Raw genomic sequence first — 26,532 nt, 5'->3', positions numbered from 1 at the left:
GCAAATCCAGATACAATCGTCAACAGATGCAATCACGTGACCTGATCCTGTATGTCACGTGACCCTACACCAGCTGTGTGTGGGGTTTTGGCTGGGTCATTGCTGTCCAGGACGTCCCAATGATCCCGAATAGCACTAACCGTCTGTTCCCTTTTCTTTCGAAATACAGGAGTCATTTGGGGACATGAAACTTGTATGTCTCTGGCTATTCTGTATACAGGGTGCTATTGTATAGTCATTTAAACTTGTGACAATTGCATGGTCCAATAATTATATTAGCAAGAATACTTGAATTCTACCAGTATATGATATTAAGAAAATAAACCCTTTTTCATCAGTGCAACTCTTTTGCACATCATTTCATGTGCATACATACTGTATGTTTAACTCCCGAGTGGCGCTGCGATCTAAGGCACTGCATATCAGTCCTAGAGGCGTCACTACAGACACCCTGGCTCGAATCCAGGCTGTATCACAACCAGTCCTAATTGTGCAACGCCCTATGGGAATCCCAATTAGCCCAGCGTTGTCCGGGTTTGGCCGTCATTGTAAATAAGAATTTGTTCTTAACTGACTTGCCTACTTAAATAAATGTTAAATTAAAACATTTGTAAAATAAAAAATAAAAAAAAAGATTCAAGTGCATGTGTGTGAACGCTCCGGGTGTGGCCCCCTGGCGGTCGAACTGCTCCCTGGGCAGGGCAGTTAGAAAAGGTGGAACAGGTTGAGGGTTTCAGTCAAAGCTGATATTCAACACACACACATCTGCAAGTCCACATGCTTGTTTTAATAGAAATTGATACCGGGTGCACAGAAATATCTTCACACAAGTCACTTGATGGTACAATGTAGAAAAAAACAAGCCAAATGTCAACCTTTATGTAGAAAAAGGCAGTTTACTTGTCCTTTTTGGAATGAAGCCACAACCACATCCAATTTCAAGTAAAAGGTATGTTGTCACAGTTCTTTCTTCCCCTCCTCCACATTTAGATATTTACATAACAGACAAGGGATATAAGAGTCTGACCTAACAGTTTTAAAAACATATTTACAGTCACAATCATTTGTGCACAAGGGTTGTGTTTGAAATGGCACCTTATTCAGTGCACTACTTTGACCAGAGACCAATGGGGCAGTGGGCAAAAGAAGTGCACTACATATGGAATAGGGTGACATTTCAGACAGAGTCCAAGGACTCCGTGTCCTGATGTAGGCATACAGTACTTATCAACACATCAAGTAATCATTTGCCTTTTAGTGTCTTCACTTCCGTTTCTCCAAAAGGACGCAATGCCATCACTTAATGGAAGAACATTAGTAGTTGATTGTTCAAGCGTAGAAAACGTCACTGTGAAAAACAAACGCTTCTCATTCAATTGAAGTGCCAGACCTCATTCAAGACGAACCCATTGGGAGAAACGGTGGGCAAAACGAATAGACTTGCTTCGACAGAACTTGTTAGACGTTCTGAACTTCAAATTTCATGTCGCACTGTGCACCGCTTAGTTACTAAACTGTGACCTCATTGGTCAATGTTCATGGCTCTAAATGTTCAGATGACATCACTGATGATTCAACCATAGAAATACAATCTATTATATTTCTAGGACATCAATTTTAGTGGTTTCTAACAGACAGATGTATTCATGTGCTCTCACCCATGGAATTAGCTGTTATGGGGTCAAAGGTTGTGGGGATGACTGCAATATTCTGCTTCTACAAAATGTTATGCTGTTTTCAAATGAAACAATACCGTGCTCTTGTTAAAGCTTATAGAAGGGATTTGTTCCTATAGTATAGGTTCTCTCCTGTGCTCCAACTCTAAGCAGTAAAAGGGAACAGTAGATTCAGCACAAACCACATATTGTATTGCTAATGTATCAGTACATACAAAACTGTAGCTAAGAATGTATTTCCATATGCTTGAATTACTATCATATCAGTCTTTACAGGTAAAAGCTATTTACCCACCGATAGTCACCTCAATTAAGTTTTAAAGTACCTTTGGTATGTGAACAGAGGAATGACAAAAATGGATCAGAGAAAATTCAGACTCAAAATAAGGCTTAAGACTTCACAATAGTAGATATCTAAAGTACAAATTGAGCCTGGAATCCAAACTGAACATGGCTTTGTTTCACTACTCAGTTTGGATCCCAGGCTAGTACAGAGCAGCCAACTCCTGACCATTCTGTACAGGCAGTGCATATCAGAATCTCTTCACTGGTATAAACGGTGATTCATGAAACTCCCAACATTAGAAGAGTTGCAGAGAGCAAAACAAAACTGTTGCATTGATTAATACTTGTAATCAATTACAGTCAATACAGTCAACAATGCAGGTTGAGGTTCTTTTCACTTGTGAAAGTCTTCATACAGACATATTTCAAAATGGTCCACGAAGTGTCTTTTTTAGGTGGTAGCTGCAATCCTTTGACATCTGAGATGTTGTTGTTGTTGCAAAAGTCAATGCGTGAGACCAGCGCAGAACACAATCTGGATCAATGCAATGTAACAAAGTCATGAGGTGGAGAGTGAAGAGTTGTTCCAGTGGTTTTTAGGCTGATGAAGGTAGTCACAAATGACACCCTCTTCCCTATGCAGTGCACTACTTTTGAACAGGAATCTGGTCAAAGTAGTGCACTACATAGGGAATATGGTGTCATTTGGGATACAAAAGAAGTCAGTGAAATATGAGAGGGAGCCATCTTATCTTTCTCAAGCAGGAGACTGTGTTTACTTGTGTGAAATGTAACGAATTAAAGAAAAGGTCTGGATTCTGGTATGACCGTTTGGGTTTGTCTGTAAAGCTTACAACAGGTATTTGTGATCTTATGGCATTCCAGGAATTAGTGCAGATTTCAGGCCTTCATGGAACGAAGAAGAGTATTGTCAATGACAGGACAGTGCTCCTGGGTCGTGTTCATTAGGGCAGGAACATTTAAAAATGTTTTTCAACAGGAGACAGAAATTATAATTTCTTATTGGACAAGTCCAGGTAGTCCTTTTACTTTTGGGTCTGTTTGTCTTCAGTTTGGTGCCTAATGAACAACCATGGCAAAAGAGGGTGAAGGAGAGGCAGGGAAAAGTTGAGGCAGGGTGGTAGAAAAACATCTGAATCCTTTCAACGGTGATTCAAGTCAGTGCTTACAGGCTTAGGAAACCTACACTTGAGGCATATACCACCTCTTCATCCTCCCCTTCCCTCTCCCCTCCGCTGTGAGCTGCTGCGTTCTTCCTCTTTACCTGTTTGCGAGCTGCAGCCCGGGGTCTTTGCACCGGCACCAGGAGGCGGAACCCGGGCAGAGCCACCGTGGTGCTGGAGGCGGAGCCTGGAGTGGGGTCCGGGGGCAGCGGCGTGAAGGTGCAGGGCATCAGGAGTGAAGAGGAATTGGAGGAAGGGCTGGCACTCTGGACAGAGGAGTAGCCTGAGCTGTGGAAGTCGGGTGTGATGAATGAGGAGAGGGGCTCTCGCTGTCGGCTCCTGGTGCTCCCCTCCCCTTCCTCCTCATAATCCTCTTCCTCTTTGTCCCCCTTACAGAAACTGTCATCGTCGCTGGAGAGGGCTCGGCAGTGCAGTTTGGAGTCCTGGGGCTCTGTTGCTAGCTCCAGTGTCATGGCCAGAACAGAGGCTGCACAGAAGAAGATACTGTTAGCTTGGCAGCATTTCACAGAGAGTGTAGTGACCTCATGTGAACAAAAATCCAACCCATGTCAATTATTAGGACCTCACGATATCATGATACAAGATTGTATATTTATTACGATTCTATATGTATTGCGATTTGATGTTGCCAACATATTGCTCACTATGTCTGCTGCAGATAAGAGAACATGAGAAAACGAGTTTTGATCAGTCACAGAAATTTAAAAAAGTGCAAAAATATATTGATCCATTTTTTAAAAGATGGAAAACAAACTATAGGAAGAAAAATACCAGCGTTTTGCTGCAAGTACAGCCGACTAGCTACAGTCAATTATTATTACTTTTTTATTTATTTACAAATCCATACTTCGGAGTCAAATATCAATATAATAATCATCCTGAAATATTGATATACGCAACTATCGATTTCCTCCCCATCACTATCAATTATGGATGCCTTAAAATGAAAACGTCACACACAAACTCTTTGTATTTGTTTCATTAGTCCATTGCTGATGTAGTCAAAAACAGTTGTGCAATAGATTTTAAGATATACAACATTCAAAATACAGAAATACAGCCGCCGGTACGATGCATTTTGCATCATATGATGCTGCGTTTTGCATGCGTGTCTGCCTCTGAGCAGTCTGGTCTGTACCCCACATAAGGAGAATAATGTCTGACTAAGTCTTCCAGTACATAGTGATGTCACTACATCTAGTTCACCAGTTAGAATGGCCAGCGTGACACCCTCGTCTTCCATTAACCCCCATCTCTAGATAGGGCTGGGGTGTATTCATTAGTGCAAGCTTTGCAATGGAAAACAAAAAATAGGCGTTTCTTATTGGACACATTCAGGTAGGTCCCTCCCTGTTTGGCTCCTAGTGAATACACCCCTGGTATAGAGCTGATCAGAAATGATCACTCATATAGTTGATTCCCTCCACTCACTCTCTCCCTCCTTGGCCTCCTTCTCTCCTTCGCTCTCCTGGTCCCCCTCGTATCCGGAGCAGGAGGTGTCCAGGCTCCAGTCCAGCATGTCCCCCACCAGGGTCTCTTCCGGAGTGGACAGCTCAGCCGTGGGTGTGGCAACAAAGCTGCCTCGGTGCACAGGCAAGGACTCCTCCCGTCTCCTGGGGGAGAGAAACAGCATATTTATCCAAGTAAGCTTGGAGTCACGCGATATGGTGTGTGTGGTCTTCTCACTAGGACTGGGGAAACCATGCAGTTTATTAGGCTACAGATGGAAGTTATGAAGAATGTCACAGAAGTGCACAGTGATGAGCTAGATGCTCCTTCCCAAGAAATAGAGGGTGTTATTCTGTTGACATGATGATCGATGCTTGACAAATAGAAATACTCCCAGTCTTCTCCATAATAATCTCATTTAGATTAGCCTGTCCTGCAGGTAGGAATAGTTTCTGTTTAACACAGCTTTTTTGACAAAACTAAAATCAGTAAAGTGGAAAATGCCATGGAAACGCACTGAACTTTAGATTTTTATTCAGTACATGAAAAGTTTAGCCAAAAAGTACATTGTGTGACTACAGCATCACACAGGCCGTTTGGTGGAAACACCACTGGTGGAAAAACTAGCAGATTTTCTTTGTGCAGATTCTTTTTTTTTTTGCATAAAAATATGTAACCTATTTGATGAAACCTAGCTACTGAGTCTTCTTAGTTTAGTTTATTAATCAATGTTTTTATTTTTTTATTGTTACTAAAGTCATAAAGGATGAAACAAAAGTGTAATATTTATTTCCATTGTGGTCATCTAGTGGGCAGATGGCAATTACTCAGTACAGCATAAACAAACAACTTTGGTTTGAAAGCCCTTTTTTGGATGAGACCAGCGCTGGACAACTACCATAAAAGGCTACGTGAGAGTGGTCACACTTGCCCAATCCCAAATTAACCCCAAGCTTTTACAATCTGCCTAGACACTTGGCAAGGATCGGACAGAGGAAAATCCTCCCTGGCCTATAAGAGAACAAGGTGGAGCCAATCATTATATTGCTCTCACATTTGAGTGGCTTAACGGTAGTAACCCACCTCTTGCTGTTGCTGGAGGGGGAGGAGAGGAAGGTGTGGATGTCAGCAGGCTGGCCCGTGGGGCTGGGCAGCACCATGTAGGGTTCCACCTCCAAGACCTCCAGGACCTGACACAGCTCCTTGAAGTCAATCACCTGGGAGAGAACACAGTAGTGTTAAGTAGGCACGAAATGGAAGACAAAGCTCTTCAACTGAGAGGTACTATCTCAACTTGTCCAATAAGAACATCTTGTTTTTCTTTGCTTAGTGATGGGGGGACAATATTATTTTGATATTCTGACTCCAAATATCGATTTGTAAAAAAGAAAGAAGACAAAGAACTCTAGGTAACGTTAGCTAGCACTAGTCGGCTGTACCTGTACAAAAACTCACTATTTTTCATCCTATAGCTTTTTTTTTGTTTTTGCCAATCAAAACTTGTGCTCTGTAGCAGACATATAGTGACCAATGTTTGGAACATCAAATCACAATACATATATCAACACCTAAGTATCATGATAATATCATATTGCGAGGTCCCTGGCAATTCCCATCCCTAGTTTTGCTATGGTGTACACACCACCAGTACAGCCAAAAGCAGAATATCCGGGCCAGCAGCCCAGCACTGTGCACTTTGCCTTGACATACTAGTTTGAAAAAGGCAACGGTCCATGTCAGGAGGAGATGACAAGCTCACCTTTTCTTTGCTGATGTGTTGATAGGCCTCATCCTCAAACCTCTGCTTGACACCTGTCAGAGACATTTGCCTGTAGTCTTTGGGTACATCCTTACTGAAGCTGTCAGAGAGAGAGAGGAGAAAGAGAGAGGAGAGAGAAGAAAGAGACATGAAAGAGAAGGGAGGAGCATGATTAATCATCCAGTCTGTGTTCTCCAACTGTGTTATATCCAATGGGAAATCATATCAGTATATGATATTACTTTGTTTGAAAATTGGACGTTGTCAATAAAGTGCAGTGCCTCTCACTAGTCTGACTCACAAGTATGGTGCAGGGTGAGTCATCCCGCAAACACACCCCCTCCCTCCCTGCCACACACACACCCCCTCCCTCCCTGCCACACACACACACCCTAGGTCCAGCTCCCTCACCTTTCGATCCCAGCCAACACCCCACCCCTACGGCCCTCTGCATCCGGGTCACTGTGGCCCTTCGCTAATGATGATCTACGTCGTGATTAACACGAGCAGATAGTCTGCGTCCCAAATGGCACCCCACTCCCTACACATTGCACTACCTTGGAAAACATGTGCACTAGGGAATAGGAGACCATTTAGGACATAGCCACAAACAAACAACCTGATCTTGTAATCAATACCATTGTCCAATTTGTCTGTCTGCAGCGCTGGCTAGCAACAGTCTAAGACATCACCACACTACTTTGTTCATTTGTCTTTATAAGTATGTGACTTCATGTGATTTTCTACAGCGGCTGGAAATACAACGAGTGCTCAAAGAACTGCAGGAGGGAAAACGGAGAACAGCAGGAACTGGCCTCTGTACGTGTGCGGTGAACGACATGCGGTCGGTGCATTTTACTGGCTTTATAATGAGACAGCAACGGACAGCCCTCCTGCCGGGGACATGAGAGGGAGGGGTGAGGGAGGTTGTGAGTGGGCGGAGTCTTAACAACCACCCATGTGGTAAAAACCACCTACCACACACACCGAGAGAAAACCCAGACTGATCAAAAGGGCTAAGAGGACCAAAACACAACCTTTCACCTCTTCAACTAAAATCACTATAGAGATTGGCATTCCTCAGCTGCTGGAAATCCCACTCATATTGAAAAGAAGCAAGGCATTCATCAGAACTGCTACCTTTCTGACCTGCAGGGGGTTCTACAGTAATGGTGCCCAGAGAACACTTCAGGATTGTAATAATACTGGAGCAGTCCTTTAAATAGCACTTCACATTGACTACTGTGTGGATGATGAACCAAGGAATGAAAAAAAACATCTCAATAAGTTATATAAAGATGTCTTCTCACAAACACATTCTAAATAACACACCTGCATGTACGCTAATGTTGCCTTATTCCCCCTAACGAAGACTTCAAGTATAAAAAAAATAAAAATCAAGCTAATGATTCGCTCTAATTGGCTAATTACTCAATATGAGCTAAATGCCTGTTCCCTTCCCACCTGCCTGTTACTCCTATCCAACAGGCCCGGCTAATCAAACCCAGAGCAGCAGGTGATGAGCTGTCAAAGGGAACCTCCAGGCGAGGCTGTGGAGGGTTAGCGGTTAGCTGACAGCTCTAATTAGCGACTAGTGAATTAGCACAACTAACCGCAGTCTGTCATTCCCCCATTGCTGCTTCCCAGAATTGTTTTTCTTCCACTAGATAACACAGCCCCAAAGTCAAAATTAGCTATAACGTACAAAATAATTTAAGGTTAGGATTGGGCACAAGGTTAGCAGTGCGGTTTAAGGTTAGGTTTATATTCTTAAAATCTGATTACTTTTTTTATAAATAGGCAGGGTTTATGACTTTGTGGCTGTGTTAACTAGTAACGACACGAAAAACAGGGAGAAATGCTAATTGCTAGAATACTAATTGATAGCAGAATGGGCCTGCTGAGGGACAATGGGGATCTCCAGGAAGAGGAGCTATTGATACTCACCACAGCTAGCCTGCATGCTAACAAGGTTGTTTACTAGCACAACCAGCAGGCAAGCTTAAATAGAAACAGCTTGGTTTCAGTCAACAATGAATAGCCACAAAAGCTCTCAGAGTAAGGCTGGACGATGTGTAAACTTCATAAAACAAGCCATACTTGCAATTGCAGTATGGAGGATTTTATTTTCTCTTGTATGTAATTGCTAACATCTTCGAACTATCAGCTTGACACAGATTTGACACCTGAGGTCAAATCTCTCTAGCCAATCAACTTTTACAGTGTATTTGTAGCAGTGGAGTATGAGGGTTGTGTGTTTTGCTTTCACAGCTATACACCCACCCTCCTCTGCCAATATGCCTCTATCACCTTGGTAACCCTCATGAGAACAAAGGCAAGCCAGCAAGCACCCCTTGTTTGTCAGGCATTGGATTACAAGGGAGAGAAATAGAGGGACCAAATATTGGTGAAAGAACAGTACGAGAGGAGAGAGACTTTCTAACCCAGACTAACATTAGCCCTTGTATCTAGTATGCATATAGCAATTCCATATATAACAGTTTAATAACCTGTAATAGTGATTTCTAGGATGTCCGTGGCATGTATTATAACTTACCACTTGACATAGAGTAGTACAGCGCAGGGGACCAGGTCCTGCTTGGAGAAGCCTGTATACTCAGCCAGCTGGATGGGCCAGATGGGAACTGCAATGCAGAGAGAGGAGAGGAAGAGCAGGGGTCAAGGCGACACACTAAAGCATCAAGACTGATATGACGTCCAACAAATAATAAAATAACGCCTCAGAAGTTAATGAGAAGCTGATGAACTACAACTAGACTAGGTATTCAAAGGGCGGGTAACAGGGAACTACAGTGTTGTCGGCCCCCCCCAAAATTGGGGTTGCATGAAATTATTTTGAAAAAAATGGGATCCCCAGAAATTCTGCTGGGAAGAAAAATGGGGTCCCCGCTGAAAAGGTTTGAATACCACTGCTCTAGGGGTGTTTGAAAACCTAGGTCAACAGTGTGTGTGTGTGACATATATGGTTACTGAGCAACTCCCTTGGAACTGGGGATACAGCACTTAAATAACTCAATTTTGAAGACACCCCTCAGAAAGAGTTTTTTGTTACACTTCAGCTCGAAGCTGATCAAGTGAATACAGAAGTACATCATCGGGGTAGATTACATATCAGTTTGTAGACAGAGTTTAGAAAACAAATGGGCTGCGTCCCAAATGGCATCCTATTCCCTATATAGTGCACTACAGCTCGATGTGCCATTTGGGACGCAACCCGTAGACTGCCTGTTGGCCCGCCTTACCGTAGTGGTGCAGTGCCCGTGTGAGCAGCAGGATGGCGTTGGCCAGGTGGGCTGAGGAGTATGTAGTGAGGGCTGAGTAGAGCAAGGTGAGCTCACACAAGTAGCTGAACAGGTGGACACTGAGCCGCTCTAGGGGTAACAGAGACAGCAGCACCTGGCCGTAGTCCAGCAGAGTGGGAGTCTGCTGAGACAACACCAAATGAGTTGAACTCATAGAAATAAAAATGACGAGACAGGACTACAAGACAGCTGAGAATTTTGAACCCCCCCCCCCAGACAAAAGATTTTCACTTCAACAGATGCCTTTAGCCCAAGCTGATGAAACGAATACAGATGCCATCATCGGGGCAGATTAAACATGTTGACATAAGATGGGTATAGACTGCGTGTGTTCACTCCGCTCACCCGGATCTTGCCCTCCAGCACAGAGATGACCTCCCCCATCATGCGGACCAGGTCCTCATACTTGTAGGTGTTGTCTGTGAGCCACACCGCCTCCCGGATGGTCAGGATATCCTTACTGATGTACCTAGAGAAGGAGACGTGGGTCATATTCATTAGGCAGAAAACAGACTACCTGAACCAGTACAATAAATATAACGCTTGTTTCCGTACAGTCACAGAATTCTGAATATTGAAAACCCCTCAGAAAGATGTTTTGTTGCACTTGAGCACCTGCCTTTAGCTAAAGCTAATCAAGTGAATACAGAAGTACTGTACATCGGGGCAGATTACATAGAGGATAAAATACTGACTAGTTTGTATCATGCTTAGGGTGGTAAAAATCCAGCTACTTTCCCAAAATCAGGAAGGAATAAGCAGGAAATCCAAAATTCCCAACCAGGATTTATGGAAAACCTGGGCATTTTGGGAAAATTACAGGAACGTTCCAACCCTAATCATGCTACATCCACCTCCAACGTTTTTCTGTCTCGTACCGCGTGCAGACGACCATGCAGGCGATGCCCAGCAGCTGCAGGCGTGCCTTGGGCACGGAGCGCAGGGCCAGGTAGCGGTCCACGCAGCCCACCGTCACGTGGAGGGTCAGGCTGGAGAAGTCCTTCATGGTGGTTACCTCCACCAACCAGTCCACCAGGATGTATCTAGAGAGAGATGAATACTGTTATTTACCTAGAGAAGGGGGGACACACGAGAGAGAAACACTAATGTACCTAGTGAGGGGAGAGGAGAGGCACAGGAGAGAGAGATTAATACTGTTATGTACCTAGAAACATGTGATTATGATAATAATATAAAAAAATATGCTATTTACTTTTTTCACCTATATTTTACTAGGCAAGTCATTAAGAGTGCTTAGAATTTTGACAGACCCCTCAGACAAAGAATCTTTGCCCTTAACGCGAGCCATTAACCAAAATTGATAAAACAACTCAATTGGTACAAAGTCAAGTGATCTTCAGTGTGGGTACAGTCAGTTCCAGACCAAACCGGTATGTTACCTCATGGTGTCGTTGATGCCCTGTCGGAGCACCTCCTCCGCCCTGCGTCGGGGCACAGGGGGACAGGAGCGAAACAGCTGGGCCACAAGGTCGGCACAGGCCCTCTGCTCCAGACCCAGCGGGTTGTCACTGCTGCACACCTTGGCCAGGGACAGCTGGACACATGCACACACACAGAGAGAGAAAGGGTCAAAGTGCACAGGTCAAAAGTCATACCAGGCTTGCCAAGCAAGCTCGACAGGAGGGCGAATGTTAAAAAAAAACACCACCTGTGCTCAGTAACAACCTCAATGATTAATCCACTTTAATTGGTTGGGAGAATAAACAAAACCATAGACTTTGTTTGTGTGGATTTGGGCTGCTTGTTATAGTGAATGGCTACATTATCATGTCTATGCCATTGGAGAGATATACACACACAACCGTTCAAAAGTTTGGGGGAGGTCACTTAGAAATGTCCTTGTTATCCATGAGAAATGAATAGGAAATATAGTCAAGAGGTTATAAATAATGATTTGTAATTGAAATAGTGTCCTTCAAACTTGGCTTTTGTCAAAGAATCATCCATTTGCAGATATTTCAGCCTTGCAGACCTTTGGCATTCTAGTTGACAATTTGTTGAGGTAATCTGAAGCGATTTCACCCCATGCTTCCTGAAGCACCTCCCACAAGTTGGATTGGCTTGATGGGCACTTCTCACGGTCAAGCTGCTCCCACAACAGCTCAATAGGGTTGAGATCCAGTGACTGCGCTGGCCACTCCATTATAGACAGAATACCAGCTGACTGCTTCTTCCCTAAAATAGTTATGGCATTGTGTGGAGCTGTGCTTTGGGTCATTGTCCTGTTGGAGGAGGAAATTGTCTCCAATTAAGCACCGTCCACAGGGTATGGCATTGCAAAACGGAGTGATAGCCTTCCTTCTTCAAGATCCCTTTTACCCTGAACAAATCTCCCACTATCACCACCCCCAGACCATCACATTGCCTCCACCATGCTAGACAGATGGCGTCAAGCACTCCATCCTCTTTTCTGTATCTCACAAATGTTCTTTGTGATCAAAAAACCTCAAATTTAGATTAGTTTGTCCATAACACTTTTTTCCAATCTTCCTCTGTCCAGTGTCTTTGTTCTTTTGCCCATCGTAATCATTTATTTTTAAATTGGCCAGTCAGATATGGCTTTTTCTTTGCAACTCTGCCTAGAAGGCCAGCATCCCAGAGTCGCCTCCTCACGGTTGACGTCGAGACTGGTGTTTTGCGGGTACTATTTAATGAAACTGCCAGGTGAGGACTTGTGAGGCATCTGTTTTTCAAACTAGAAACTAATGTATTTGTCCTCTTGCGCAGTTGTGCACCGGGGCCTCCCACTCATTCTACTCTGGTTGGGGCCAGTTTGCGCTACTCTGTGAAGGGAGTAGTACACAGTCATGTACGAGATGTTCAGTTTCTTGGTAATTTCTCGCATGGAATAGCCTTCATTTCTCAGAACAAGTACAGACTGACGAGTTTCAGAAGAAAGTTTTGTTTCTGGCCATTTTGAGCCTGTAATTGAACCCAAATGCTGATGCTCCAGATACTCAACTAGTTGCTTCTTTAATCAGAACAACAGTTTTCAGCTGTCCTAACATTATTGCAAAAAGGTTTTATCATGATCAATTACCCTTTTAAAATGATAAACTTGGATTAGCTAACACAACGTGGCATTGTAACAGGAGTGATGGTTGCTGATAATGGGCCTCTGTACACCTACGTAGATATTCCATATAATAGTAAAAAAAAAAAGACGCAATTTCCAGCAACAGTAGTCATTTACAACATTAACCATGTCTACACTGTATTTCTGATCGATTTGATTTTAATGGAAAAACCTTTTTTGCTTTTCTTTCAAAAACAAGGAATATCTAAATGACCAACTTTGAATGGTAGTGTGTGTGTATATAGATATCACACTCAGCAAAAAAAAGAGAAGAGTCCCTTTTTCAGGAGCTTGTTTTTTTAAAGATAATTCGTAAAATCCAATTAACTTCACAGTTCTTCATTGTAAAGGGTTTAAACACTGTCTCCCATGCTTGTTCAATGAACCATAAACAATTCATGAACATGCACCTGTGGAACAGTGGTTAGGACACTAACAGCTTACAGACGGTAGGCAAATAAGGTCACAGTTATGAAAACTTAGGACACTAAAGAGGTCTTTCTACTGACTCTGAAAAACACCAAAAGAAAGATGCCCAGGGTCTCTGCACATCTGCGTGAACGTGCCTTAGGCATGCTGCAAGGAGGCATGAGGACTGCAGATGTGGCCAGGCAATAAATTGCAATGTCCATACTGTGAGAAACCTAAGACAGCGCTACAGGGAGACAGGACGAACAGCTGATTGTCCCCGCAGTGGCAGACCACGTGTAACAACACCTGCACAGGATCGGTACATCCGGACATCACACCTGCGGGACAGGTACAGGATGGCAACAACAACTGCCCGAGTTACACCAGGAACGCACAATCCCGCCATCAGTGCTCAGACTGTCCGCAATAGGCTGAGAGAGGCTGGACTGAGACCTTGTAGGCCTGTTGTAAGGCAGGTCCTCACCAGACATCACCGGCAACAACGTCACCAATGGGCATAAACCCACCGTCACTGGACCAGACAGGACTGGCAAAAAGTGCTCTTCACTGACGAGTCGCGGTTTTGTCTCACCAGGGGTGATGGTGGGATTTGCGATTATAGTCGAAGGAATGAGCATTACACCAAGGCCTGTACTCTGGAGCGGGATCGATTTGGAGGTGGAGGGTCCGTCATGGTCTGGGGGCGGTGTGTCACAGCATCATCGGACTGAGCTTGTTGTCAATGAAGGCAATCTCAACGCTGTGCGTTACAGGGAAGACATCCTCCTCTCTCATGTGGCACCCTGCCTGCAGGCTCATCCTGACATGACCCTCCAGCATGACAATGCCACCAGCCATACTGCTCGTTCTGTGCGTGATTTCCTGCAAGACAGGAATGTCAGTGTTCTGCCTTGCCAGCAAAGAAAGAGCCCGGATCTCAATCCCACTGAGCACGCCTGGGACCTGTTGGATCAGAGAGTAAGGGCTAGGGCCATTCCCCCCAGAAATGTCCGGGAACTTGCAGGTGCCTTGGTGGAAGAGTGGGGTAACATCTCACAGCAATAACTGGCCAATCTGGTGCAGTCCATGAGTAGGAGATGCACTGCAGTACTTAATGCAGCTGGTGGCCACACCAGATACTGACTGTTGATTTTGACCCCCCCCCTTGTTCAGGGACACATTATTCATTTCTGTTAGTCATGTCTGTGGAACTTGTTCAGTTTATGTCTCAGTTGTTAAATCTTATGTTCATACAAATATTTACACATTAAGTTTGCAGAAAATAAAACGCAGTTGACAGTGAGAGGACGTTTCTAGACACACACCTGTGCTTCCCAGCATCCTTTGGCTGCGTAGTCCCTGAGCGTGCGTATGAACTGGAGGTACCTGCCTGGGTCCGCCATCTGAGAAGACAGCACAGAACCACAGTAAGTTATGAGGTCGGTTTTTGACTAACATCAACACAACAGGGGTTTTATAACACATTTTACACCCTTTAACTACACAACATACATTGTAACATAAACAAAGCCTTTTGAGACGTGGAGAATCAGAGAGAAGGGAAACTCACTGCGGATTTACGGTTATGTTCCCAAAGCAGGTAAGCGCTCTGTAGACAGCCCGACTGAGACGACTCTTCAAGTAGTGTCAGGGCCTCGGCGCGCTTGTCATCCTCCTGAAACACACACAGATTAAACCATGTTTCAATAGTCAATGTTTCAAACAGCACATTAAATCCTCCTCTCTATCCAGCACAACAAGGCCTACTGAATATGTAACAGGGTTCTGAGTATGCAGTATGTTAGTCAAGACCAGCCCAGAAATGTACATACACCTTAGCCAAAACACATTTAAACTCAGTTTCACAATTCCTGAGATTTAATCCCAGTAAAAATTCCCTGTTTTAGGTCAATTAGGATTACCACTTTATTTTAAGAATGTGAAATGTCAGAATAATAGTAGAGAGAATGATTTATTTCAGCTTTTATTTCTTTCACCACATTCTCAGTGAGTCAGAAGTTTACATACACTCAATTAGTATTTGGTAGCATTGCCTTGAAATTGTTTAACTTGGGTCAAACTTTTCTGGTAGAGTTCCACAAGCTTCCAACAGAAAGTTGGGTGAATTTTGGCCCATTCCTCCTGACAGAGCTGGTGTAACTGAGTCAGGTTTATAGGCCTCCTTGCTTGCACACACTTTTTCAGTTCTGCCCACAAATTTTCTATAGGATTGAGGTCAGGGCTTTGTGATGACCACTCCAATACCTTGACTTTGTTGTCCTTAAGCCATTTTGACACAATTTTGGGAGTATGCTTCAGGTCATTGTCCATTTGGACGACCAAGCTTTAACTTCCTGACTGATGTCTTGAGATGTTGCTTCAATATATCAATAACATTTCCCTTCCTCATGATGCCATCTATTTTGTGAAGTGCACCAGTCCCTCCTGCAGCAAAACACCCCTACAACATGATGCTGCCACCCCCGTGCTTCACGGTTGGGATGGTGTTCTTCGACTTGCAGGCCTCCCTTTTTCCTCCAAACATAACGACGGTCATTATGGCCAAACATTTCTATTTTTGTTTCATCAGATCAGAGGGCATTTCTCCAAAAAGTACGATCTTTGTCCCCATGTGCAGTTGCAAACCGTAGTCTGGCTTTTTTATTGTGGTTTTGGAGCAATGGCTTCTTCCTTGCTGAGCGGCCTTTCAGGTTATGTCGATATAGGACTCGTTTTACTGTGGATATAGATACTTTTGTACCCGTTTCCTCCAGCATCTTCACAAGGTCCTTTGCTGTTGTTCTGGGATTGATTTGCACTTTTACGCACCAAAGTACGTTAATCTCTAGGAGAAAGAACGCGTCTCCTTCCTGAGCGGTATGACAGCTGCGTGGTCCCATGGTGTTTTACTTGCGTACTATTGTTTGTACAGATGAACGTGGTACCTTCAGGCGTTTGGAAATTGCTCAGGAAAACATCCTGAGGTCTTGATTGATATCTTTTGATTTTCCCATGATGTCAAGCAAAGAAGCACTGAGTTCAAAGGTAGGCCTTGAAATACATCCACAGGTACACCTCCAATTGACTCAAATGATGTCAATTAGGCCATCAGAAGCTTCTAAAGCCATGACATCATTTTCTGGAATTTTCCAAGCTGTTTAAAGGCACAGTCAACTTAGTGTATGTAATCTTCAGACCCACTAGAATTGCAATACACTGAATTGTAATTAAAATAATCTGTCTGTAAACAATTATTGGAAAAATTACGTGTTATGCAAAAAGTAGATGTCCTAACCAAATCGCCAAAACTATAGTTTGTGAACAAGAAATGTGTGTAGTGGTTGAAAAACTAGTTTTACTGACTCCAAACTAAGTGTACGTAAAGTTCCGACTTCAACTGTACACATACACATAACAACCCCTGAATGAATGTCAGAGAGTCATCAAGGATTGTTGGTTTGTAAAATTATTACTGAAACAAAGCTGCTTTAAAAGATCCGTGTGGGTTCATGGGAGAGCAGAAACAATGAGGTGCGTAGCGAGCAATCATTAAGTGAAGAAGAGGGAGAAAACATTTATCCTAACTGGGCTGATGACTAGCAGGGCTGCCTAGAATGTGACTGTCTTCACAGCCTCATCAGAAACTAACTGGAACTGTGTTGTGATTTGGTTACCATAGAAATGGAAGACGGCTATCACTACAAAAATCCCCCCACACTAATGCCTCTGCCTTTCTGGAAGACTTGCAGCGGTGAGTGTGTGTACACTTACATCAAAAAGCTGGAGGACTCTGGCCAGACAGTGCAGCAACGGTCCCCTCCTCTCCTACAAAAAATAAAAAACAGCAAAAGTAAAAATGTAGCCTAATGAAAGCACAACCGTATAGTCTACAAAACATGTAACTATTATTATAGAAACATTGGATTTTTCATTAAAGTCCATTAGTTCCATTGAGCAAAGACAGGCTCATCTATTTATAAAAATCGCTGGACAAAACAGAGGTGATACATGCAGCGCACCACAAGAAAGGACAGGAAAAAACAGGCTATAAGGGATGGAACTTTCTGGCGGGGTCTGTTGGTCAGAAATAAATGGGGGGCGAGACACACCGTTGCACAAAGCAGCATAAGTCTCTCCCCATTTGTCTTCATTACCACGGTCCTGTAGGCCTTCGGCAGACTTTTTGGTAACAACATGTTTCTGAATCCACCTCTCCTTTCTTCCCATGCAGTATGATGCCTACATTTTAGTAATTTAGCAGACACTCTTACCCAGAGCGACTTACAGAAGCAATTAGGGTTAAGTGCCTAGTCGGCTCGGGGATTCGAACCAGCGACCTTTCGGTTACTGGCACAACGCTCTTAAACCCCTAGGCTACCTGCCGCCTTTACACATCTTAATCAGTGTTGATAATGGATGGACAGCTCTGAGTGAATAAACCAGGAAGGCACAACCATACAAAGAGATTTAACATTACTCATAATATTTCTATGGGTGAAACAGCCCTCTAATTTGTATCCAGGGTATTATACTAAACTTGGGTTTTTCCAATAGGAACCAAGGGAGAGGACAGTGATGGTTGCTGAGGTTGGCTGTGTCTATGGCTGCCCATCTCCCCCAGCCAAGCTCAACCAGGCCTAGCCTGGTAAACACTTACCACATTGGTTTCACACTCAGCCTTGAGCCTGTCAAACACCACAGCCTTGCAGCAGCTCCCAGTGGGGGACCAGGGCGGGCGGATGAACACCCAGATGAAGGGGTCGGCGGTAGGGGAACGCAGGCTCTCCGCCAGGCTGAAGAACTGGGACGCCTTCCGGCCGCACACGTCGGCACGCCCTTCGTCACTCAGCAACGCTGGGACAGAGAAGAGGGTGATTATTATACAGGAATTAATTCAGTGATTTGGTCAATGTCAATCACTGATCAACCTCATGACCAATTCAATGAGAAACAATGGATGACAAGTGCAGTGAGACTTACGTCCTTCATTGTACAAATATGCAATCCCTAGTTTCACAGCTGCCTCAAAGTTCCCCTTCTCTGCGGCCCTGAAAGAGGAGACAGAAACCGAGAAACATATTAGGGTATGTATTAGAGGTCGACCGATTAATCGGAATGGCCGATTAATTAGGGCCGATTTCAAATTTTCTTAACAATCAGAAATCTGTATTTTTGGACGCCAATTTTGCCCCCCAATTTTATTTTTTACACCTTTATTTAGCTAGGCAAGTCAGTTAAGAACACATTCTTATTTTCATTGACGGCCTAGGAACGGTGGGTTAACTGCCTTATTCAGGGGCAGAACGACAAATTTTTACCTTGTCAGCTCGGGGATTCAATCTTGCAACCTTACTGTTAACTAGTCCAACGCTCTAACCACCTGCCTCACGAGGAGCCTGCCTGTTACGCGAATGCAGTAAGAAGCCATGGTAAGTTGCTAGCTAGCATTAAACTTATCTTATAAAAAACAATCAATGAATCATAATCACTAGTTATAACTACACATGGTTGATGATATTACTAGTTTATCTAGCGTGTCCTGCATTGCATATAATTGATGCGGTGCGCATTCGCGAAAAAGGACTGTCGTTGCTCCAACGTGTACCTAACCATAAACATCAATGCCTTTCTTAAAATCAATACACAGAAGTCTATATTTTTAAACCTGCATATTTAGCTAAAAGAAATCCAGGTTAGCAGGCAATATTAACCAGGTGAAATTGTGTCACTTCTCTTGCGTTCATTGCACGTAGAGTCAGGGTATATGCAACAGTTTGGGCCGCCTGGCTCATTGCGAACTAATTTGCCAGAATTTTACGTAATTATGACATAACATTGCACAACCTTCAATGTAACAGGAATATTTAGACTTATGGATGCCACCCGTTAGATAAAATACGGAACGGTTCCGTATTTCACTGAAAGAATAAACGTTTTGTTTTCGAGATGATAGTTTACGGATTCGACCATATTAATGACCTAAGGCTCGTATTTCTGTGTGTTATTATGTTATAATTAAGTCTATGATTTGATAGAGCAGTCTGACTGAGCGATGGTAGGCACCAGCAGGCTCGTAAGCATTCATTCAAACAGCACTTTCGTGCGTTTTGTCAGCAGCTCTTCGCAATGCTTCAAGCATTGCGCTGTTTATGACTTCAAGCCTATCACCTCCTGAGATTAGGCTGGTGTAACCGATGTGAAATGGCTAGCTAGTTAGTGGGGTGCGCGCTAATAGCGTTTCAAACGTCACTCGCTCTGAGACTTGGAGTAGTTGTTCTCCTAGCTCTGCATGGGCAACGCTGCTTCGAGGGTGGCTGTTGTCGATGTGTTCCTGGTTCGAGCCCAGGCAGGAGCGAGGAGAGGGATGGAAGCTATACTGTTACATTGGCAATACTAAAGTGCCTATAAGAACATCCAATAGTCAAAGGTATATGAAATACAAATCGTAGAGAGAGAAATAGTCCTATAATTCCTATAACTACAACCTAAAACTTCTTACCTGGGAATATTGAAGACTCATGTTAAAAGGAACCACCAGCTTTCATATGTTCTCATGTTCTGAGCAAGGAACTTAAACGTTAGCTTTCTTACATGGCACATATTGCACTTTTACTTTCTTCTCCAACACTTTGTTTTTGCATTATGTAAACCAAATTGAACATGTTTCATTATTTATTTGAGGCTAAATTGACTTTATTGATGTATTATATTAAGTTAAAATAAGTGTTCATTCAGCATTGTTGTAATGGTCATTATTACAAATAAAATAAAAATCGTCCGATTGATCGGTATCGGCTTTTTTGGTCCTCCAATAATCGGTATCGGCGTTGAAAAATCATAATCGGTCGACCTCTAGTATGTATGCTCACTTTCAGTCTCCCTCATGTGAAACTGACATTGGAAGATGTACAGAGTCGAGGGCAGGGTTTGGGTGTGGGAGGAGTCGATCCTACCTCTCAAAGAGCCAGACTGTGTTGGGGGATGGCCAGGTATCCCTGAAACTGACCCGGGCCCAAACGCTAGAGTGGTTATCAATGATGTCACGGAGCTGAGAGTGTACCTGGGAGATAACCAAATACCTCAGTTAGCCTCCAACATGGCAATCCTTCATGCATGTTCAAAATATTCTTCTTCCTTTCAATAACTGAGTAAACATAACATTCCTTAGACATGCTAAAGGAGGTGTATATAGGAGGAGACTGATACACATTATGACTCACCAATTCAGGTGGTGACAAGATGTTCAGAAGAGACTCCTTCAAATGATGTTTACCCCAGAGGCTGTTCAATTGTTTGTGTGTGTGCTTTAGATGTGTGTGTGTGTGTGTGTGTGTGTGTGTGTGTGTGTGTGTGTGTGTGTGTGTGTGTGTGTGTGTGTGTGTGTGTGTGTGTGTGTGTGTGTGTGTGTGTGTGTACATGTGTTTAACTTGAACTTGTGGGGACCAGAAGTCCCCACAAGAATAGAAAACAAACCAAAATTTGGTTCAGGTTAATGTTAGGGAAAATTGGATTTTGAATGGGACTGTATTGTACACTGCTCAAAAAAATAAAGGGAACACTTAAACAACACAATGTAACTCCAAGTCAATCACACTTCTGTGAAATCAAACTGTCCACTTAGGAAGCAACACTGATTGACAATAAATTTCACATGCTGTTGTGCAAATGGAATAGACAAAAGGTGGAAATTATAGGCAATTAGCAAGACACCCCCAAAAAAGGAGTGATTCTGCAGGTGGTGACCACAGACCACTTCTCAGTTCCTATGCTTCCTGGCTGATGTTTTGGTCACTTTTGAATGCTGGCGGTGCTCTCACTCTAGTGGTAGCATGAGACGGAGTCTACAACCCACACAAGTGGCTCAGGTAGTGCAGTTCATCCAGGATGGCACATCAATGCGAGCTGTGGCAAAAAGGTTTGCTGTGTCTGTCAGCGTAGTGTCCAGAGCATGGAGGCGCTACCAGGAGACAGGCCAGTACATCAGGAGACGTGGAGGAGGCCGTAGGAGGGCAACAACCCAGCAGCAGGACCGCTACCTCCGCCTTTGTGCAAGGAGGTGCACTGCCAGAGCCCTGCAAAATGACCTCCAGCAGGCCACAAATGTGCATGTGTCTGCTCAAACGGTCAGAAACAGACTCCATGAGGGTGGTATGAGGGCCCGACATCCACAGGTGGGGGTTGTGCTTACAGCCCAACACCGTGCAGGACGTTTGGCATTTGCCAGAAAACAACAAGATTGGCAAATTCGCCACTGGCGCCCTGTGCTCTTCACAGATGAAAGCAGGTTCACACTGAGCACATGTGACAGACGTGACAGAGTCTGGAGACGCCGTGGAGAACGTTCTGCTGCCTGCAACATCCTCCAGCATGACCGGTTTGGCGATGGGTCAGTCATGGTGTGGGGTGGCATTTCTTTGTGGGGCCGCACAGCCCTCCATGTGCTCGCCAGAGGTAGCCTGACTGCCAATAGGTACCGAGATGAGCTCCTCAGACCCCTTGTGAGACCATATGCTGACACATGCACATTTGTGGCCTGCTGGAGGTCATTTTGCAGGGCTCTGGCAGTGCACCTCCTTGCACAAAGGCGGAGGTAGCGGTCCTGCTGCTGGGTTGTTGCCCTCCTACGGCCTCCTCCACGTCTCCTGATGTACTGGCCTGTCTCCTGGTAGCGCCTCCATGCTCTGGACACTACGCTGACAGACACAGCAAACCTTTTTGCCACAGCTCGCATTGATGTGCCATCCTGGATGAACTGCACTACCTGAGCCACTTGTGTGGGTTGTAGACTCCGTCTCATGCTACCACTAGAGTGAGAGCACCGCCAGCATTCAAAAGTGACCAAAACATCAGCCAGGAAGCATAGGAACTGAGAAGTGGTCTGTGGTCACCACCTGCAGAATCACTCCTTTTTTGGGGGTGTCTTGCTAATTGCCTATAATTTCCACCTTTTGTCTATTCCATTTGCACAACAGCATGTGAAATTTATTGTCAATCAGTGTGGCTTCCTAAGTGGACAGTTTGATTTCACAGAAGTGTGATTGACTTGGAGTTACATTGTGTTGTTTAAGTGTTCCCTTTATTTTTTTGAGCAGTGTATATCGCCACAACGTTAGTTAAACAAGACCGTGTGTGTGTTTGTGAGACTCACAGCTCTGACAGCCAGCAGGTCCTCAGCAGAGAGGCATTGGAGCACACACAGAAGCACCTCTTCAGGTAGAGACAGCAGTGTTAGGGCTGTAACACGCTTACGGACCCGCTTCCGTGCTGGAACCGTGAAGCATTTGGAACAACGACAATGTAGCACTAAAGAAGAAAGGAGAGAGAAGTATACTTTTATCTTGAATCACTCTTGCCATTTTAGATACAGATAACCATCAAACGCAAAAAAACAAAAAACTCTTTCCAACTCAACACTCCAAATAAACGAACTCTTACTCACACAGTGCCCCCATACATTTAGTCTCCATCCTAACTGTGGGACACAGTTTACTGCTGACAATGTTTCAGACAATGTTTATTCAATAGTATTTGTTTACAGTTCTCATCTATATGCTCCTCTAAAGACAGTAATTCCAACCTGAATGTCAGTTTACGTTTGCTTTGTTTGCTACAGCTTGCTGGCTCAAACTAATTCAAATTAGGCAAAAGTGACCCAGTTACAATAAATAATATATTAATTATATCTATGATATATCGGTAGTTATAACCAATGGAATCTATTTTGACTAATTAGCTGGCCAAGTTAAACTGAACTCAATGTTTGAATTCAGTTTAACTCAGCGCCCAAATTTCCCTCCTCAAACCTAGGTAAACTTTTAACAAGCTACTGTAACGCTTCTTAGATTGAAATCCAAAAAAGTGAATGATCTATTTGCGGCGCTTTCAAAACCACAGAAATGTAATGACTTTACAACGTAGTTAACTATGATATAAATGTTACGAATGCTTTAGTTTCAAATAAGGCACATTTATAACGTTAGCCACTTAACTAACGACTGGCTCGAGTACTGACACCAAGCTATGTACCAGTAGCTAGCTAGCCAACTAACTAACTAGCCATCATTACAACAGCAAACCATAACAGATAGCTAGCTAGCAGGCTAGTTAGCAGCTAACGTTATCAAGTCAGCTAACGTTATCTACTGTAGCTATAAAATGTTTATGCTATTCATTCTCACACAGTTCAAGTTCTCTAACCTAAATTGTATAAGCTGAAACAGGTTTCTGACTAAAACATTTAAATGTTAGATGGCACATTTACACCGTAGCTAATTGAGTCAGAGATACTTACCGCCCGCTTTCATTTCGTGGAGAGATCACCTTAATTATGATGGTAAGCTCCCTAGCGTTACAGTTGTGCAACCACAAAGCTGACAGTGAACAAAATACGAGTAAATATAACTTGTGTTATAAACTATCGTAATTCCAATGAATTATCAATTTGTCTAATTCAAAAACACAGCTTGAGAGCGCTGTCTAGATTGATGGGATATTGTGAAATTGATAGCTTGATTTCAAATCCATGCATGCATCCCTCTCAACTTTTGAGATCCTCCCAAAATTGGCTAAGCACCGCCCGCGCGCAGAGTTTAAACATCAACTTCGATTTAATTGGCGGAAAACGAGTACGTTCAGCTATTATCTAACGAGCTTCCGATTCGTCTAGGAGAAGAGCGACAACTTCGATTGGTTTGTCGTTACAAATAATTAAATAAAGACCACTGATTGGATAATATGAAACAATTTTCGAAGTACGCGCTTCCAAATAGATGCATTTGATTGGTCAAAGGGGTTACCAAACACGATGACGTAGGCCAGCGCCCGCCTCTTGGATTGAACCTTGGGATATGTAGTAGTCATAATTTACGTTTTAAACGTACCATATTTAAAGAGACATTAAGATGAAAATACAGTATCATTCAAGATAATTAATTTAATAAAAACATATTTCTTAAATGTGTTAATGGTATAATTGTTATTAATTACAATTTTACATAGCTATGGGAGCGGTTGCAATTTAAAGAATTGTTACCTGGAGGAAAAGGGGGAGGGTCATGCTTTTTCAATTCCAGTAAAAGAGAGGGTTTAGTATTTGTTTAAAAAAAATGTCATATTTGTTTGCACGGACTAGGCCTACTGATGTCCTGTTCAGTTTGAGAGGGAGAGCCTGAAGATGAAAAGGAGGACCAGAGGTAAGCTCGCTACTGTTCTAATATATTATTGAATAAAAACAATATGTTTCATTGCCCATAATGAAGCTATTTATCAGAGTTATTGATCTCACAATAAGCCATATTTGAGTAATTTGCATAACTGGACAGCGCATGGGTGCCTTAAGTAGGCTAATTTGAGAAGGCCTAATTGATTTAAACAGTCTTCATTTTAATTTGACTTTAGGCTACTAACAACAAGAGGGCTTTGTGTCGAAGCCTATTTATTCATATTCCTATTGACAGACTAAATTATAGTCGACTATCCATAGATTGTGTCAGCCAATTTTTTCAGTCACCATGCACTCCTCAAATGTCTCAGTGAAGGGCTTGGTGTGTTATGGTAAAACCAGGGCTCGAATTGAGGTGTTATGTGAGAGAATGTGAGGGTACTGTGGCTTTAAAAAACAGAATGTTAGCGTAAGATAAAAAAATCTACAAAGTGATCGATCTGATTATATAAAGAGATCTATAATGACGCTTTCGTCATGTCTTTCTGGGGAAAGACGTGACTTTGATGCATATGGGATATATTTCGTTTGTCTCTATGACATTCAGAGCCTGCGCTACAACCTTCTATAGCCGAGGAGACAAAAAAATTACTTTGCTTGGGAAGTAATGTGTGATTCTGTCACTATCAATTGACGTTCAACATTTCAACAGGCTATTAAACAACATACTAACTCCAAATCAGTCAGGAGCAAGCCAGCTAGCCTAAGAAGGAAGGAAAATTAATTATTTAGGCTATATTATTATAATTTCAAGGCTTGAGCCTACCATTTAAGAAATCAATTGTGAAGCATTTGTGACACGCTGGCAGGAGCGCTCAGCATTTCAACACATCAACAGAACCTAACAACATGCCTATAAAATTTGCTTTTAGGCTGTATAAAATGAAATTAATTACTTAGAATTTAATAATAATGAAACAAAAAATGCCTTATTAGGCTATACAGTAATTATACACTGCCTTTGAATTCACTTTAAGAAACACGAGTCTGGCCAGTCTTTGGTTTGAGGATCATGCACTGAGCTGTGCATGGCTAGTTTGTTCATTTAACCTAGCAGTGCTCTTATATTCCCATGCCCTAATCACAGTCAACACACATCTATTTTATAACAACAATATCATGGAATGAAATAGAATCAATTAGAAAATTATAGTATCCCAAATGAAGAAAAGTTACAAGTGCATATAGGTCTACCAGTTGATATGCGGCTGCTGTGTTAAAAGATGTATGTATTTTTCTCAAATTCATTGATGATCAGACACTACAGTCGTAACTGGTTCTGTTGAGCAACATTTTTACAGTTATAGACAACCTTAGCACTTTTCCAAACTTAGACTCTCCTCTTTCTTAACAATAGCCTGTACAGATATTACAACGTCTCAGGGCTGCAGCATGCGCTCATTCGTTGTCGTGCTTTGTTGTGGTATTAAAAAACACTCTGCTTGTCTCCAGTCATGTAAAATGACGTAGAATTGCATGAAATGCATTTATAAAAGGATATTTTTTCTCAAACTGCAAATAAGATGATAGATTCATGCAGTGCTTTTAGTATAATTGAGATCTTTTCACACCTACCCTTGTCGCGGTGGTCTGCAAATCCACAACCTTCTGGCTACTTGCCATGTAATGCTTACAAAACGAATAACAGTTTCTAAAACTGCATATCTAAGGCTCTGGTCTGTGAGGGTAAACGGTAGGCATGTTCTCTGCTATCCACTTTATGTTTTGATTATTATTTTGGGTATGGGGAGGGTCACTTTTTTTTAAGCGTTCAGGGAGGGGAGGATAAAAATATGTTTTACTGAAGGGAGTGCCATCCATTTTCATTTCAGAGAGGCTAGATTTTCCCCAAGTATCCCTCATTATAAATAACATACAGTCTCTAATACAAGTGTCAATACAGCCTACAAAGTTCCCCATGATGAGCTCGAATAATAGGCTCACAACAGTTTGGGGAAAGGTTTCTCTTTCCAATTTGTGGCCTATCAGACCTTAGTTACTCAGAGGATAGTCTATAGTCTAACTTAGTGTGGAAGAGTATTACTCGAACTGATAGAGCCGGCATGTGATTTGCAGCAGGGTAAAGGCAAGGTTAGTGCTATCCTG

The 26,532-nt window shown here is 43.0% G+C and overlaps 1 protein-coding gene across 1 annotated transcript; it reads right to left on the bottom strand.

Annotated features, from left to right (window-relative positions):
- Positions 1-766: 766 nt before the first annotated feature.
- On the bottom strand, positions 767-23,705 carry LOC120044839 (cyclin-F-like). The gene is made up of 17 exons (XM_038989525.1): positions 23,497-23,705; positions 22,354-22,508; positions 20,159-20,265; positions 18,186-18,253; positions 17,863-18,059; positions 16,977-17,030; positions 14,776-14,880; positions 14,531-14,608; positions 11,098-11,252; positions 10,576-10,740; positions 10,043-10,166; positions 9,638-9,818; positions 8,932-9,019; positions 6,375-6,474; positions 5,699-5,832; positions 4,598-4,779; positions 767-3,632 (listed from the first exon to the last, which is right to left on the bottom strand). Exons 1-17 carry the CDS (start codon positions 23,507-23,509, stop codon positions 3,148-3,150), a joined length of 2,391 nt encoding a protein of 796 aa, XP_038845453.1. The 5' UTR covers positions 23,510-23,705; the 3' UTR covers positions 767-3,147.
- Positions 23,706-26,532: the final 2,827 nt, after the last annotated feature.

The sequence above is a fragment of the Salvelinus namaycush genome, chromosome 3, assembly GCF_016432855.1.
Source record: "Salvelinus namaycush isolate Seneca chromosome 3, SaNama_1.0, whole genome shotgun sequence".
NCBI classification, from domain to species: Eukaryota; Metazoa; Chordata; class Actinopteri; order Salmoniformes; family Salmonidae; genus Salvelinus; species Salvelinus namaycush.
This window is presented reverse-complemented; position numbering and strand designations above follow the sequence as displayed.

Excerpts from the sequence above, each read along its gene's own strand:
- LOC120044839 (XM_038989525.1), bottom strand. Across the intron at positions 11,253-14,530 it reads AAGGATGCTGGGAAGCACAG|CTGTCCCTGGCCAAGGTGTG; the intron begins GTGTGTGTCTAG and ends GCATGTGTCCAG. Across the intron at positions 9,020-9,637 it reads ACGGGCACTGCACCACTACG|TTCCCATCTGGCCCATCCAG; the intron begins GTAAGGCGGGCC and ends TCTGCATTGCAG.